Below are 18270 nucleotides of genomic sequence, written 5' to 3'. Positions count from 1 at the left end.
TCAATCCCTTCCATTGTATGTTAATATATTTTAGTACCTCTTTACACAACAATGCTTTCAAGTGAAAACAGAAACATTTTGATGTATTTTGGAGTTTAGTTCAGACAGCTTAACATTAAAGTAAGTGAAATGTGGATTTAGTAAGTTTTGGCATTTAGCAAATGTGTTTTACTACCAGTCTGATTGTGATTTTTTTTTACTTGCTAAGAAGTGGAGAAACACTTTATTCCATATTGTGGAACATTTGATTTTAGAGTGGTCATTTAGATTTGAATGTGGATATTATCAGGGTGTGAATCTTGATTATATGAAATCATGATGGAAAGGTTCAGGGTAAAAATGAATTAATACACAAAGATTAAGCATTCATGTTTTAGTGAAATCTGTGATTGTTAAAATGTAGAAAAAAAGAACCCTACAATGAGACAGTTACAGGCTGTACGAAAAGACTTCCGATAGTGTTCGTTCACTTTCAAAGGAAAAGCCTCCATCACCAGGCTGAAAATGGCTTTTGTCATAGAAAAGGGTGTGTAAACCAGAGGGGGGCGGGGTATCTCCTCTGCTAACCAGTTAATCCCCCCGTCAAACTGCCCCTGGAGTATTTTTAACTGCACTGTTTAATTTCCTTTTAGAAAATATTCAAGCTGTCATGTCAAGGTAATCTGAGAAGCAACCAGCCTGATGTAGCATGTAATCCTATTGTGCATGCGTGAATGTACAAAAATTGCTTTGCCTGCTAATGCAAACACGTCATCATACAAAATGTTCAAATAAATATACCCTTCATTGTAGTTACATTAATAGCATTACAAATATAATACAAACAAAGTTACATACAAATGTGATTATTTGACCATATAAACTGACCATCAGTCTTTTTCACACAGTTCTAGCCTAATGTGGTAAATGTGTGCTCATTATAAAAGTGTATAATCCAATATTAACACGCTTACATATTGGGTACATCTGCTCTATTTTGATGAGTAAGTGGCTTCAGGGTCAGGATTTAAACAGCTGAAGCATATCACTGCAACGGCAGAAACTCTTCTCAATGTTTCCTTGAACATAAAACTATATCTTCGAGAAACATGAAACCTTCCTTTTGCAATACATCATCTTATCAGAGAAGAAATCTTCTCATGTTATAATGTGTTATTGCTCCAAAGTTTTACAACATATCATAATGGTAAATCAATATCAACCTTTTTTATACTATAAACTCAAGTTTTGAACATAATAACATCTTAAAGTTTTCGGTTATGTAAAATAAATTCCTCACATTGTGTTTGGATTTATATGGATGGTGCTCCTATTGTTTCATGTTGTCACTTCCTGTTCTCTGCAGTGATTGGTGCTGGGGCAGGAGGGCGGGGCTCGGGGGCGGGGCCACCAGTGATTGGCTGAGGGCAGGTTGACTGACAGAGTGAAAGTAAAATGCATCATAGCAAGGTGAGTATGGATAACTGAACCTGGGAGACCTGCCAGTAATTTGAACGTGTGAATTGGCTTTTTAATAATACCATATACATTTATATATATATATATATATAAATATATATATATATAAATAGAGAGAGATAGAGAGAGAGAGAGAGAGAGAGAGAGAGAGAGAGAGAGAGAGAGAGAGAGAGAGAGAGAGAGAGAGAATGAAGACATAGTACAACAAAGTGCACAATAATAATATATATAAGGACGAAAATGTCCAAGATTGAGTTGATCCGATTCCATTGCTTTGAGATCTACTGAGTCACTTCTTGAAATTTCTGCCTTGGCAGACAAATACTCACATTAACGAGTCCTTGCCATCGCTGATGCATATACTACATCTGTGTTTGTGGAGGTATGAGTGTGTGAGTGCCGGCCGTAATATCAGTGCTACAGCAGAAATTTCGACAACATTGGTTACTACTCTTAACTACAACAAGGAGCTTAATGCAGTCATGGTGGGAAGCAGGATGGGACGGTTCAGAGCGGGAATGGGCAGCAGCAGCAGCAGCAACGACGAGGTGAAAGCGGAGGCGGAGACAGGGGTGGAGGTGGTGGGGGGGGTGCTGGTGGGTGTGGCTGTTGAAGATGTGGGTCATGCAGCAGGGCAAAACCTTTGCAATACATGTGCATGTGATCCAACTGTGTGTTAGTGCCAACACAGCAGAGGTTTTATTTGACCGATCTGAGCTCCCATTCCCTCTGGGAAGGGTGCGAAAAAAGACCAACAGAAATAGTGACGGGGAAAAAAGAAAATAAAAAAAAAAAACAGTTTGGGGAATTTTAAGATCATGTTAGATTACAAGAAAAAAAAAGTTTGTGGAGTATTTCTGGAGGTCATTTGAGATGGTGGTTAAAGTCTAGCTTGGATCCATGGTGACAGCAGAATTCCTCACGTTTCTTATCTCGTTGTCGCCATTGGGCCTAAGTGAATAAATGCAAAGAAACCAACCCTTATCTCACTGTATATGAATCAGCACGGTAATTTAAGTGTGAGCTTCCGTAAACATTACAGTAACTAGCATATATTTTGTTTCATTTTAGCACTTCTGGATGTATTCATTGTCTTTGCCATGCCTTTCACAGCACATGTGGTAAGAAATTCTGCTATCAGTCATTTGAATAACAAAAGAGAGACAAATGCCACAGGTTGGTTCTTACCTTTTCGAGTTGTGCGTTCTGTTTGGACTTGTAGAGGAACTCTCCCACTGCCACAAAGACGGAGAGGACGAGTCCGGCCGCCAGCACGATGAAGATCCCTCCAATGTTCTGCACGCCCAGGGCACTGGCTTCCTTGCTCTCCTCCTCCGGACAACCGTTTCCCCTCCACCACTTCTCCTTCATCATGTGCAGCTTGCCTTCCTCCTGAAGCTGCAGGATGGCAATAGTGATCTTATCTCTGTATGGAGAGCCTGAGGGACCGAAACACATGAGGTCAGCGTCACAGCAGCAGCACCTCAGTCTCATCTCTCTGTTGACGACTCAGATTGTCATCGGGGCTGAAAACCAACTTCCAACACCAGCCGTTGACATATTTGCTTTAACCCCATATTCCAACAATTAATACTCAAACACAAAATTCAGCTTTTCCTTTGTCTTCACTCTAATTCCTCAAGAGTTGACATTTGTGTTTCTAAGGAAATATGTCTGATCCTTTCTGTGGCTCCTCCACTTCCAGGCCCCGCTCATCTAAGGCCCTGCTTACAGGACAACGCTTTCAAATGAAAACCGAACACTTTTGTTGCGTTTCCGAAGTCTATTTACAGTCACATGACGAAGAGCCACAGAAAAAGACACTCTGACTCCATCCCCATGTAGATGGGGAAACACACTAGGTGGTGCCGCGACGCCATCTGATGGATCTCATATTGTAATTTTCTATTAATTGTTTTTGACAATTTAAAATGATCGATATCTAAACTGCACAGAAAGTTGATTTGAACATAGGTTATTACCGTGTACTCAGTTAAAAAATACAGTTAGGCAGTTCATTTAAGAATTGATGGCTGCAGGGATTCAGAAACTACAATCATTTCTGTTCAACTGGACACATCATTGTCACACTTGGGGGGGGGGGGGGGGTTGCTAAAATACCTACAAAATTCTCAACCATAATGAGGAAGGGGGTAAAGACTAAGAACAGGATTACTAGAACTCCCATGGAAAACAGCCCAGGGCCGAGCAGAAGCCGCTCTCCGGGCACCTGCAGCAGAGGCCAAGATGGCGGCGATGTGCGTTTACAGAGTATTCTTAAACTCCAGGAGTTCAGAAAGGTCAACCGACTTCGACTCTCTGAGATTCAACAAGAGCTGAGAAGAACCAATGACAGACTGGACAAAGCAGAGGGAAGAATTAACGAGACAAAGTCTCATGAGCCTCATCGTTAGCTAAGTAGCTAAGGCAGCGCCAAGCTAACATGGAAGCTACGCTAATTGATCAGGTTTTCACTTGAAATATTGTTGTGTAAACCCGGCCTTAAAACTCAAATTGTAAAAACTGAAGAGTATAATCATACTGCTTGATGATTATGTGAATTGCCTATGAATTTATGCCTGTAAGAAAGTACAGTGTGATCAGTGTACTGCAATCATAGAAACATGTTTAGCAGAGTGAATAACGAGAGGCAGCTGCAAAACAGGTCAAAATAAGGAATGAAACTTGTAGAAGGAGAAACAATTGTGAAGGTCAGATAAGATAAGGAAGGGAGTAGTGAAATGATTGCACCCCACGATGAGCCAACTGTACGGAGCAGGATTAGGCCGGATAAACTGGAGTCAGACAAAAGAATGATAAAATCACCATAGTGACACGTACATCACTCGGGACCGACCAATACGAGTATGGGACAGTGTATGTAAAAGTACAAAAGAGAACTACGCTTCACGGCAGCGCCCTTCTTCGCTGCAAGCTAGGCTGCATGCTGTTAGTTTGCTAGGAAGAACGGACCGAGCTCGTATCCTGCAGTCTCTGGTATATTCACTTTGCAATTACTTGTTTGTGTAAAAAATAAATTCTCCATTAAGAAATCAACTTTGTTTCTGCCTCTCCTGGATCAACGAACACGCAGAATTCATGGGAACACAGGAACGAATTCCAACAAAACGAAACATTGGAATAACATAGAAAGTCAATGAATCAATGTAAGACACAGGATTTTTTAAATCTTAATTTCTTGGTAACCTTTCCAGTGACCATCCAGGTGAATCCTGCCCCCCATCACAGTTAGCTGGGATCGGCTCCAGCGCCCTGCAACCCTGAACAGGATCAAACGCTATACAAGATGGATGGAGGGAGGAGTGGAGGGATAGCAATACAACTTCTCTCCTGAAACCAGTGATAACAGTGGTTCATTTTCCACTTTTTATCTTTTTTTATGTAGAAATTCCATGAAACATCAGGTCCTATATCAGGAAGCCTGTCTTCTAATTGTTTGCATTTAATTTGAGAAATCCCAGCTCATAAAGTTGTTGTTGTTCCAATAGAAGGAAATACTTCTCAAATTGTAGTTGATGTTAAATTCATGAAATTTAATAAGTGTAATTCAAAACTGTTGACAAAATTCCAGCAGTTTAAACCATTGAAGTCATTTTGTCATTTCAAATTGTTTCATTCACTTTAGAGCAGGTTCAGACATTTTAATGGTTTGTTGTATTTTTCTTGTTTGAGACCATCATAACAGTTTTTGTTCTATTGAGCCTCTTTTGGTGATTTAATTTATTTCAGTAGTCTTACTCTTTAAAGCCGATTATGCAGGTTCAGCTATTTTAGCAGTATTATTAGGTCTTATCCATTTTTGTCCTTTTGTTCTTTAATCATAGCTTTTAAATTGTAAATGTCTTCTCCACATATCAGAAAACAATGGTCAACCAGCTTTGTTGAAAATGAGCTTTTAAGGTGACACAGATGTTAGTTGACAAACTATTGAGGTGTCTCGTTGGTCACCCGGAGCTCTTTGAAAGATTTCTGAAAGTGTTTCCGGGAGCTGCAGACTCTCGCTGATGTTAGCTTGTGGAAAAAAGGGAATCCCGATTAACTAACAACCAATAAATCATCATTTTAAAATATCTCTAAATGGCAAACGTTTCTTTCCAAAGGTTAGATAATTAATCTTCTACACTGCAGTGTACTAAAACATATTTTGATGATCACAAAAAATGATCAAATGTACTGGATCATTAGCTTTGTATTGGAATGGTTATCTTGAGGAGTTTATGTACAATCAAATATTTTCTTAATGTTCTATATTTTCAGGCTGAATCAGAGGGACAAAACAGTTTTTGTTATTGTGATGAGTGTAAACAGATGAAACAGGCATTCTAGAAGTCCAGAAATCTTAGTGAAACAGCCTTGTCAATGTTGAAGAAAGTGACAGCCACAAACATTCAGAGATTTTGAAAAAAGAACATGGTAGCATGTGGTCGTGGTGGTAATATATATATATATATATATATATATATATATATATATATATATATATAATGCAGTGTGTCTGCTTATATATATATATATAAGTAATAACCTGAGTTCATCCAGAACTGTAGAACCACTATGAAGTTGTTAAATAGTAAATGAAACCTACATTTGTAGACATTTTATCTAATTTGGTTAATCTCAATAAACTGTTATTAGGCTATCACAACTCAACGGTCAGAAAAAAGCCAAAATATAAGGATTACATCAACCGATCTACAAAGAGGTTTTTCAAGCGTTTTCACAGATTCCTCTCACACAAGATGATGCAATTCCTGGAGAAATTCAGATTGCAGCTTCTGCGGGATTTTGTTTACTGTTACTTGCAGCTGTAACTCCTGAATGCTTGAATGGTTTGAGTGCATCTGGAGGACTGCTGTCTGGCCCTGGACTTGGTCCTGGATCAGGTCTGTCCTTCCTGCTTCAACACACCTGCAGGTCAACCTCTGGTCCCAGTGCAGTGCAGCTGCTCTGAGAGCGGCCTGTTGAGGGGGTCTTGGTTGAAGACTTGTTCAGGCCCCGTTTACACGACAACGAAAGTTAGTGTAACTGTAAAACTTTGGTCACATTTGGGGGGTTTGTTTACACAACAACGGCGCTTGGAGTCATTTCAACGCCACATTTTTTAATGCCGACTCCCAAGGTGGAACTTCTCTTGACACCCCTGCAGAGACTGCCAGAGGCTACAGAGCGCTTACTGCACGTGTGCACAACCGCCATGTTAAATAGTCCTTCTGCTCATGTACGAGGAACAAACACGGCGGCCTCCGGAGTGGCATGACTAGTCGGTATTGCTAGTTTTAGAGTTGAGATTCACCCCAACAGCATCCAATTCATCCTCTGTCCATATCCATGTTAGGTTCTCTCCATTTTGTCAATGTTTCTAGCGTATTGTCCTCTACACACGTGGATGTGTGGTTTCATTACAAAAACAAGCAACAGCGCCCACTCGTGGCCCAGAATACTAACTACATCGTTGTCAGTGTGTCTGCTGCTGCAGGGTGAACGCAGCTCTTTTCTTTAACAGTCAAGGTGTCGTCACTTGGGACATTGTCGTGTAAACGGGGCCTCAAACTGCCGTGGCCTGAATGAAAAAACAATGATGCCATAACGGATGGAAACGCTTTGAGCTGAGGAGGCTCCCGTAGCAGGCTTATACAAGTGGATCTGTAAAATCCCACAGGTCACCACTATGGCTCCCTGAGCATGACCCTTGACCCCATTCTGTTCTGCTCCAGCCCACTGCTCCAACAAGGTGTAGTTCAGGATGACAGAAACAAGTGATTTCCTCAATAACGAGGTGAAGGACAGCAGAAACTATCATTGGCAAAAAACGAAAAAGTTGATTGGATGATGACTTACACTCATGGATCAGTGTGTATTCTACAAACAGAGATGGATGGATGGATGGATGGATGGATGGATGGATGGATGGATGGATGGATGGATGGATAGATAGATAGATAGATAGATAGATAGATAGATAGATAGATAGATAGATAGATAGATAGATAGATAGATAGATAGATAGATAGATAGATAGATAGATAGATAGATAGATAGATAGATCGATAGATTCCATTGCAAATGGCTCAGATATAAACACTTAAAGCAGAAAGTTTAAATATAAGTGTCCGAAAACAAAACAATAAATGTATAAAAACACACAGTAAACAGTAACAGAGTAATAAAGTGACATAAGAAAGACGGCCTTCAAATTCTGTGAGTAATCCTGACTTCTGTATGAGAGGATCTGCCTCGGTTCTGAGCGCTCTCCAGACTGCACAGAACCATCGTGTTCTCTTATCAAGATTCAAGGTCTTCATTTCTCATGTTCATACTTTCACATGAAAACAATCATTTTGAATCTCCTTTGTTTCTTCTGGTTCTAACTGACCTGTGAAAACACTTTTTGTTTCTACATGGAAAGCAAACATCTGATTCTCATTAGATCTGATGTGAACTGCCTGCAGGTGTTTTTTTTCTCTTCCTAAATGTTTACACAGTAACTCCCGCTGTGTGAAAGTCTTTTTATGGAAGATTTCTTATGTCATCCTGAGTTAGGTTGATATTTTAGCTTTTACTGCCTCTTTGTTTTATTTTTATTTTTTTTATTATTTGTTGGTGAGATACTGCATTCTGCACTTTAAGAGGAAGCTTCATGTTTACTGTAGTAAATTATGGCATTACCATTTCATTGTCCCCACAGGCTCAACAACACTAAACTAATAAAGCTAAAATGCATCAGTGGGGCTCATATTTCCACTCTCTCTACCTGCCTAATTAAAACCAGTTGCCACGGTTAATCTAGTCTAATCTAATTTCAGTGTGAGCAGTTTTTTTCTGCCATAATAACGTAACGTCCCCAAAGCAAGCCTTGAAATGTTCCCTCCGGTTTGTAAGATGTCTGCCGAGCTCCGTGCGAGTCCTTCTCCACCTATAAGGATCAGCCTCTCCTTCGGATCAAAAGCACTGAAGCCTTGCAAACAGAAAAGAAAAACCACCAAACCCTGTCAAACTCCTGCTCCTGTAACCTGCCCGCAGTACAGCCTGTACACCACAATCAGGATGGTAATGCAGCCTGAATTATTTAAACGACTAATAACACCTATTATTTCAAGACACTTAGAGTGAGCTCTTCCTTGAGCGGGGGTGGGGGGTGGGGCATAATTAAACAGGAAATATGATCAGTTAATCAAGCTCCAGCGATGGAGTTGATTTTACTGAGCTGCTTTCTTTAGCAGCTCAGTAAAAGCAGCAGAATTATGCAGCAGCAGCAGAATCATGTAGTGGACCCCAAAGACCAAGAAGAGTGACAATGATAGAAGATTCAAGTCTCTAGTTTGTCTCTAGATCTTTAGCATCTCCTCTGTTCTTCAGGCTCCTGCGCTCTTTATTTCAGCACGTTTGTAAAGGATCGAGCAGCATCGTGACAGCAAAAATGAATGCGATCCTTGTTATTCATTACTGTCTATAGTGGATACATTCCCTTCATGCTGGTGTGGAAAACAACCAGCCAGACTCCTGTCAGATAAATCGCTCTCTTACCACAAAGAAACAGACTATCCTTGAAAGCAGGGCCAGCTCTGCCCGATCAAAACAAATGAGAGGACCTGAGCTGTGATATCATGAGCAGGGAGGAACATGAGCGCCATGTCATACAGTCGAGACCCGCGATATGCTGCGCCAGCTTGGGTTTTTTTTTGGCACGTTTCGTAACCCACATTAGCATGAAGCAGGCTTAAAATCTGAAGTCTCCTGTCGCACAGAGAGGAAGATCGAATGGCTGCGTTTCCTTTGTTTCGGGCTTTCATATGAAGAGTTGTAAAATTTAGCACCCACCATCAGATCTGCCACTGTGTTCAAACACAGGACCAGATGGCGTTGTGAGGTCGGCCTTGGCTGCGAGGCTTCAAAGCTCAACCAAGACCAAACGCTCAGTTACAAGTTCCCGCTTCAGATCTGGGCAGGTTTAAGTGGAGAGCCCTCAGGATCGGAGCTTTTGTTCCATGGAAACAAACTACGTGCTAATTTAGAAGTGGACAAGCAGTTGTAAATTGTCTAAACTTTAAAAGTGAGGTTTTTTTTTAATATTCACACACTCACACATCAATTGTCACAGCTCCCAACAGATCCTGACATTGGGCATGTTGCCTAAGATTAAAATGACCCTCGAGTGTTGGACTGGACAATGACGTGCTTTCTCAGCCTCCCTAATACACTGACACCACTCTCATGTATATCTGAGACTCATATTTTTTGAGCAGGTCATCTGCCAAGCCCTGGATTGCTGGTTTGATCACATCTCTCTTTCTCTCTCTCTCTCTCTCTCTCTCTCTCTCTCTCTCTCTCTCTCTCTCTCTCTCTCTCTCTCTCTCTCTCTCTCTCTCTCTCTCTCTCTCTCCATATGTCAACGAGGCCTTGGGCAAGAACTTGGACACCAAGTAGCTCCCAGTGGAAATGGAGCACGGTGCAAGCCAGCCGTCCCCATCGCTGTGTGTTAGTGTAAAGCTCACTGAGACTGCTGGAGTGTTGAAATGCAATACACACTTGATGTAGATGGGAGACAGACCTTCAACAGTGCCCCCCCAAACCCCCCAACCTGCTATGAGAGAGGCTGAGACACACAGGAGTCTCAACAGGTGAGTGAGTGTTGTGGAGGTTAATAAAGTATGTCACCCTCCGAGGCGAGCAGTTTGATGCTACTCTCACGCTGCTGGTGCGTAGCTGCCAACTATCACGCATTGGCCGTGAGACTCATGCCATTCATCGGCTTCACACACTCTCACGCCACACACCCTATTTCTTAAGCTGAATAGTCCTTCAAGTGACTTTTTTTTATATATAAATGTGTGCTTTAAGGATGTATCATGTGACATAACTCCACACGAAAAGGTATGTGTACTTCATTGTAATGTCTATTCTTGGACTCAATAAAAAAATAATAAAAAAACTGCTATGAAAACCTGAGTTGGGTTTATCTGAGCTCTACCTGTTGAGCCTGAGAAAATCCACTGGTGATAGATTAGTTATGTCTGCAGAGACTGTCAGAGGCTGAGCTCTTGCCTGAATTATTCTCGAGCTGCCAGAGAGAAATCAGAGAGAAAACAGGAATGTTTTGAGAATTTATGTTGTTAAACTTTCAGTAATATTTGCTCATTTGTGTTATGTGTGCTGTGAAGACATTTTAAGGCATTTGAGCACTTTGTGAGGATTATTTAGATAATTGGTGAGCTAGTTTAAGTCCGCTGCTTATTATGAAGTCTGTTGTGATACAATAAATGTATCTGTATAATCATGATTATATTTTCTTATGTTTATTATATATTATACTTCATTAATTATTTACATCATATATATGTCATTTATTTATACCTTTTCAACAGATAGTGAAGGAATAATTGAATGTATGCACAACATCTCACAATACTGCAGCAGCAGTTTGTTATCACATGTAGGTATCAACACACACACACACACACACACACACACACACACACACACACACACACACACACACACACACACACACACACACACACACACACACACACACACACAGAGAAACTGATTCACATAGGCTGAAGAGACCCCCCCATCGGGGGGGCTGCATTTCAAAAGGTATTAAAACAATAGAAACTGCAGCAGGAGACGACCCCCACTCAGGGATGTCGGAAGAAAAGCTAGGAAATACAGAGATTTGGTGCTTTTTCCTTCCAGCAGCTTCCAGCGAGCAGATGGAGGGAAAAGACCAGCGCTGAAAAACTTTGTGAACTCTACTTTTACAACTCTGTAATTTTTCTGATCGAATTTGATCAGTCTCTCGAAATGTGAAATGTCCTGACGAAAACATTTCATCTGCTGCTGGCTGACGTCAGCAAGCCAACGTTGTTCTTCTCACTAAACATATAGCCACTAGCGAACACTAAACATGAAGCCACAGGCTAAGATTATTACTACATTTAAATTTAATTACAAACAACATTTGAACACATTAAAGATTAATAAAATAAGATACGACTTGTTCGTGTTAACATTTGTAAGTTTATGTATTGATTATTAATTTATCAAAATCAGTTTCAATTGGAAATATGTTGCTTTTTGAAATGAATAGAAATGCAGAAATGCATGATATTAAGCATTCGGTCAATAAAAGTACAGCATAAAGCAGTAATGGATAATGCAGGGAGCCCCTTAAATACACTTTTTTAATACTTTCTGTAGATGCCGCAAAAATAAATTGCCACTGTCAGTCCCTCAGTCAGGAGTGATTTTTGAAAGCAGAAGTGATGGAACCAACCCGTGGAAACAAACCAAGACTATAAATGCTTCTCTTTTCTGGTACTTGAACGCCTCACAGTCATGTGAAGTGAGCCCATCAGTTTACTGACATACCACAGAAACATGACAAGTTTACCATGACACTGACTGTTTTCTCCAACCACAAAATAAATCATTGTTTTATCACTATTTCTTAAGGTAGTTCTCACAGTAAGGGGGAGGTGGCTGATGGTTTCCAGTACTGCGATGATTACAGTGATCCTCACATGTCGACGTGAATAAAGATAGTATTATATTTTTACAGAGCAAATGTGCGAGTGTAAATATGTTGCCTCTCGCTGCTGAGCTAATATACAAGGTGAAAAACAGTGATGTGACATCAATCAGATCTCAGCAGATCTAAAAAAAGACGTGAGGATTTTCTACCGAGTGTGAAAGGACGCTTTGTTATCCTCGCCGCTGCTAAACTAAATATGTTCATCTGAGAGCTGAAAACAAGCGTGTTCATAAAAGAAGAGCCTAATCCTCTGATTGCGCAGGAGTGGAGATGGAAGTGACAGGCCGTGCTGAATGTGGAATAAGACACATAGATGTAATCTGCCAGATCAAAGCGCTGTAATATCCCTGCGATCACTAATGCATTGTCACTCAGCAAAGAATAGAAAGAAACCCAAAGGTGCTGATGTGCCTGATGTGTATTTTTAGCCCCGCTCTTTGTGAGCTCCGCTGACAGGTCTGTTTCACATTTTAACTCTTCAGGCAGGATTGCATTCTTCAAATATTGACAGAAGCGTGAGAAAATCAAGCCTGTAAATAAATTTGACATATTTATTGTTTTATCGTTTATCTTCATGTCTAATTTCACACAGGAAAACTCGTTAAATGTGATCAGAGGCAATCTTACAGTAAAAATAACCCAGCAGATCTTCCGCATGTAAAAAGCAACCATGTTCACCAACATTTACATTTAGTCGGATCTCCACTGACTACAATTATCATTTGTTTCATCTTTTTTTCTCATTGATGTGTTTCATTATTTATGTCCATTCCAAGTTTCACTTGTTTTGGTTTTTCAAACATTTTTTTTCATTGAATTGTATTTCCTTGTTTTATTAGATATTTTTATTTCTTTGTTTTGAATTAGTAATTTTACTTTTTTGTGCATTTTTAAACTTGCTTTGCTCTCACCTCTCCAATAGAAGAATTTACAGTAATAATGGAATTAGTGACGTACCGATAGCAATACCAGTATCGGGTATTGACTCCAATACTGCACAGGAAAAGTACCCCGATACACCCGGCAAGGACTACGTGCGTGACCGTCATGCGTCAGCAACATCAGCAACATCAGCAGCAGGACAAGAGTGCATGAGTGATGCCCGCTGTTTGGAGATTCTTCAATATTGATGATAATGGCAAAAGTAAGATAGACTGTAAATTATGTTCAGGCAAAATATCGAGGGGGAGAAAGATACTTAGTACATCACCAGCAACTTCATCACCAGAGACATTTAGTCCGATGTCGCTAAGTAACTCGTGCTACATGCTACATGCTACAGGGTTTCAGGGCTCACACACCAGCTACATGCTACACATGATAAAAGTATATTTGATAGACTCATTAACAGTGTGGCGTTCATCATCTTTACTGCCTACAGTACGTATGGCGCCGCACTGCCTTGTGAGTATTGTAGGCTGTAGGGCTGATGGAGGTACATGTCGTGTCCATGCAGAGGCTGTGCGGAGGTGGTTCACATTGACACATAGCCTTGGCATGGAGTTTGCGTCTGGAGTATGAATACTCAATATCTGCAAGTAGCTAAAGGTTAGTACACGTACTTGTAGTCGTCCTTTAAAACAAGTGGTACCAGTGGATCCCGACATTGAATCTTGAAAACCATTTTTTTTTTTAAATTGGCTTGAGTTTGAAAATACTTATTTTTATATTTATTTTTTTGAATATAGTTGAAAGAAGCCATTCCCGATGCTTCTTCCTTCAGAGCAGCTTCTCGGTCTAACATCCATGCTTCCCCTGTCAGACTGATCCCCAGAGAGAGCTCAGGAGGTGGCGAGCGTGGTGTGGGAGGGACGAGTCGCCGCGGGCCACATAGATCTTCTATCTCACAGAAACGCATTTGGGCCTTTTCCTGTTTATGAGGCGCAGCTGAAAAATCCTGGAGGCCGCGAGCGCAGACGACTGAATGGACAGCCCCCCGCTGACAGGCGGCCACGGCGAGCTCCCCTCGCCCTGTTTGATTAATGCGCCCTAATGAAGCTAAATTACCAGCGATAGTCATCAGGGAGAAGCACAAAGAGCCAAACCAGGACTGATGTAGAGAATATGTCGGACCACACGAGGCTACACAGACCCAGAAAATATACACATAATGCTACAAAAATAATGTACCATATAGAAAAGGCTCTGCGGTTGACCTTTTTTAAGGCCACGTTTAAATATATGTCTTAGCTGAAATGTGAGGAATCTTAACAGCATAATATTACAAAAACAGCAGGAAAATCCCCACAATTCATATTTATTTCACACTATGAACCTGTTTAGGGCACAGGACTCCACAGACCGGCACAGACCAGACCTGCCCAGACCTGCATAGGCCGGACCTGCATAGACCGGACCTTCATAGACCGGACCTCCATAGACCAGACCTGCATAGGCCAGACCTGCATAGACCAGACCTCCATAGGCCAGACCTGCATAGGGCAGACCTGCATAGGCCAGACCTGCATAGGGCAGACCTGCATAGACCGGACCTCCATAGACCGGACCTGCATAGGCCAGATCTGCATAGGCCAGACCTGTATAGGCCAGACTCGGTTAACAAGATGGACGACGCTGAGACCCGCTGGTTAGCATGCTAACTTCAGTAATCGAACAGCTCAACCCAGGAGTAGGATGGAATAATGACGGATCACATACAGAATCTGCTAAGGCTCATGACTTACATCCAGACTCACATACACTTTTCCTGTCATACGTTAGTATTGAATCGTTGAATCAAGCGAAGTTGATGCATATGGATATGAAAATCATCACAAACATCTTTGTGATCTGACAGAGAAGATATTTAGATTTAAGACAAAGTGCAAGGTCATGACATTTTTACTGAGTAATAACAATAGATCACGTAGTATGTAGAAAACTTTGATATAGGTGGAGCGCTCAAGCTACAAAGACAACAGAAGTGCAGACACCATGAAAAAAGAAAAAGACAGGATAATGGGGCGGATGAGTGGATCAGATATTTGGCTTCAGGTTCAAGTGCATGAAAAAGACAAAAGCAATCACAAAAAAATTATCTTTCAAAACCCAGCCAGATAGTGTGATAACTCAATCAACATGTTTAGACATGTCCCAATGACGGCCAAGTCGTTACCCTGTGTGTTGTCTGAAAAGGATAGAGTGAAAAGAATGACAAGGTTTTTCTATTGTAGGCAGATTTCATTAATGGTTCTGAGGAGGATCGAGAGCAGGGGTATTTACGTACAATGTTCAAAAGTCCAGTTTGACAAAATGTCTAGAAGCAAAGGTCCTAAAGATCAGAATGCCTAAACATTTACTGTGATATATATATACTCTGATTTCCTCTTGGAGTCCAATAACTTCCATGTGAGGTTAATTAGCAAAACTAAAATGAATGTGAGTGTGTGTGGTTGATTGTGTGTGTGTTTGTCATGTGATGGACTGGAGACCTGTCCAGATGTTTCCTGTCCTCATCCAGAGTCAACTGGGACGGGCTCCTGAACAGGATAAGCAGTATAGACGATGGATGGATTGATGTATTTAGGTATCCTCGTAGTTCTACCACCATCTGCATGTAATCACCGGCTGGTTGTCAAATCAAATGGATTCAGTTACAATTCAAATACGTTTTGACAATATATATTATCATGGAACATGGAACTGAAAGTATATGTATGTCTGATGATACAATATTTTCAATGAGGAAACTGAGCTCTTGCTTGTCCTGACAAGATATTTGACCTGGACTTAAAGGAACAGGACTGTCCTCAGACACAGGTGGAGGAGCTCACTGGTGACTCTGGAACCATATTTAATTTTGATTGTGTTCATTGTGGAGAAAGCTGCCTGGCAGGTTTGTGTTATGTACACAGCTACTTTCCTCAAACCTGGGAAAGTGTCTCAGAGACATTTGGAGTCAGAAGAGGAAGCATCAGTTCTTGCAAACCGCTCTTGCAGGACACATCTGCATGGAGATCAACCATCAGCACCAGGAGAGGCCAAACATTTACCCATTTAAGGTTCTGCGCGACTTCTTTTGAGAACCCCCTCATATCTGTGACGAGAAATGAATGAGATTGAACAGGGTGCTCTGGAGTCCAAAGCTGAAGCTGTCAAGTTGGTAAAGTCCATCTTATTAATAAAGTCAACAAAGAAAGACACATCTGAATGAATGTGTGTGTTAGGATGGTGGACAGGTCATACTGGACTCTCAGACTACTGATTCTCTGTGATCTCACTACTGATTTCAGTGGTTTGATGTTCAAAACCTTTATGAATTGTCTCAGAATACCACAAATAAGTGCAACCTTTTCCGAGAAAATGAGACTCACAGGTTTAGTCCTGCCAGAGGGAAGTATGAACAGAAATGACTGTCCCTCCAGATTAAAAGCTCTATTGTCACTTCTGTCTTTGGAGAGCACCATCTGGTCCTTGTTTTTCTTCAACTTTCTCCAGCTCACCATCTTTTTTCCTGTCTCGCTCGTGTTTTTCTTACACTTTGTCCATCTCTCTCCTCCATAAATCTCACTCAGCTGTGCTTCTTTTCCCCACTCTTTTCATTTACAACTTTCACCCCAGAAATACACAGATTTGATTGGCTGTATGGTATCGCGTGTGACGGCTTAACTCACGTGCGATTGGTCAGTGTGTTTCCTCATCCACCAAACCATTACCATAATTGGATATTTTCCAGCATGTCAGCAACAACACAGTCAAATCACAGGTGCTGCTTCCGTGATGACAAGGTTCAGCATCTACTGGGGGACAGCCAATCAAATCAAATAACATATTTGAACAAATTCTTGAAAAACATATGACCTCTTTCAGGGATCAAACCGAGACCGAACGCCGTGCCAGCCGGGGTCACTACCTCCAGACTATGGTGGTTGTGAGGGGGACGGACAGTCATACAAAGTTTGTGACATTGACTCACTCAGTTTAATCTTTTTCTTGAAACTATCGGCTCTAATTAAATGTTGCCGATGTTGGCGAAGTCTTACATTGGAGCAAATCGGCATCTATGAGTCAAATCTTGGGTTTTGATTTGATTCATTTGATTCATTTATTTCGAACAAATGAACAATTTAAAATTAGATGAAACAAATGGAAAAGAAAAGAAAAGAAAAAATAATTCAAAAATAAATAAAAAAGCCCATTTTGATATAAAACACTTTGACTCGTTCGAAAAGGGAAAGGAAGAAGCCTCGGCTTATCAAGTCCTACCCCCATTCTTCACACATTGACAATTACAAAATCCAAGAAAGTAACTCAACAAGCAATACAAAAGAAAACAAAAAACTACTCCAATAGAGCTTTTTATTAAAACATAATAATAAAAAACACACAAAAAAGAACAAAATGAACAAGTGCCATTAACATCTGTGAGATTTTTATTCTCCTTCATTTCTGTATTTTTCAAAGATATATCTTTTGTAAATTTCTTTAAATTGTGTTATATTCATACTTTGTTTAATCGTGTTGTCAAGGCCCTTCCACAAAACCAGCCCACAGATGGAAACACGCGTACTTTTTAAATTGGTCCGAGCAGAATTCTATTTCAAGTTGAGTTTCCCTCTAAAGTTGAACCCCCCCACTCCACTCTGTCTGAACTGTTTGTATGTTTACAGGGAGCAGTTTATTTATTGCTTTGTACATTATTTGTGCAGTTTTAAATTCTACCAGTACCCCAAACTTTAAGGTGTGTATTTTTAAAAACAGTATATTTGTGTGTTCATGATATCCTACATTATTTACTATATGAATGGCTCTTTGTTGTATTGTGCTCAGTGAATGTAAGGTGGTTTTATAGGTAGTGCCCCATACTTCCACACAGTAATTTAAATATGATAACACCAGTGTACAATACAGAATATGCTGTGCTCTGCCTTGCTTTCCCCATCACTCCACTGCTCCACGCTACTTTTGCTCTCACATGTTTTATGTTTCCAGCTGATTTTGATCAAGAATCACACCCAGAAATTTATTCTCATACACTCTTTCTATTCTATTCTTTTCTATTTTACTCGCATATTTATTTTGCATTTTCCAAACAGCATACGTTTGGTTTTATTTAAATGTAATGATCATTTATTTAAATCAAACTAAGTTTTTAGTTTACTCATTTCTGCTGACCGCCTCCAAAAGCTGCTGCAAATTTCCCACATCACAACAAATATTAGTGTCATCTGCAAATAGCACAAACTTTAAGATGTTTGACACCCTACATATATCATTAATATACATAATAAATAATTTCGGTAATTATATTTCAGCAT

At 40.4% G+C, this 18270-nt stretch overlaps 1 protein-coding gene across 2 annotated transcripts in view; it reads right to left on the bottom strand.

Annotated features, from left to right (window-relative positions):
* Positions 1–18270, bottom strand: part of grik2 (glutamate receptor, ionotropic, kainate 2) — a gene marked incomplete at both ends in the record, with an annotated part of 369944 nt that overhangs the window by 47251 nt on the left and 304423 nt on the right. Inside the window, 2 exons of one of the 2 annotated variants that reach the window (XM_080472373.1) lie at positions 2382–2409; positions 2647–2897. In XM_080472373.1, the coding sequence (XP_080328499.1) occupies positions 2382–2409; positions 2647–2897 (279 nt within the window). The remainder of the gene's footprint in view (positions 1–2381; positions 2410–2646; positions 2898–18270) is intronic. The other variant, XM_080472374.1, reaches the window with a different exon arrangement.

Source organism: Lipophrys pholis, assembly GCF_963383615.2.
Source record: "Lipophrys pholis genome assembly, chromosome: 9".
Classification (NCBI taxonomy): domain Eukaryota; kingdom Metazoa; phylum Chordata; class Actinopteri; order Blenniiformes; family Blenniidae; genus Lipophrys; species Lipophrys pholis.
Note: the sequence above shows the minus strand (reverse complement) of the source record. Positions and strands in the feature narration are given on the sequence as shown.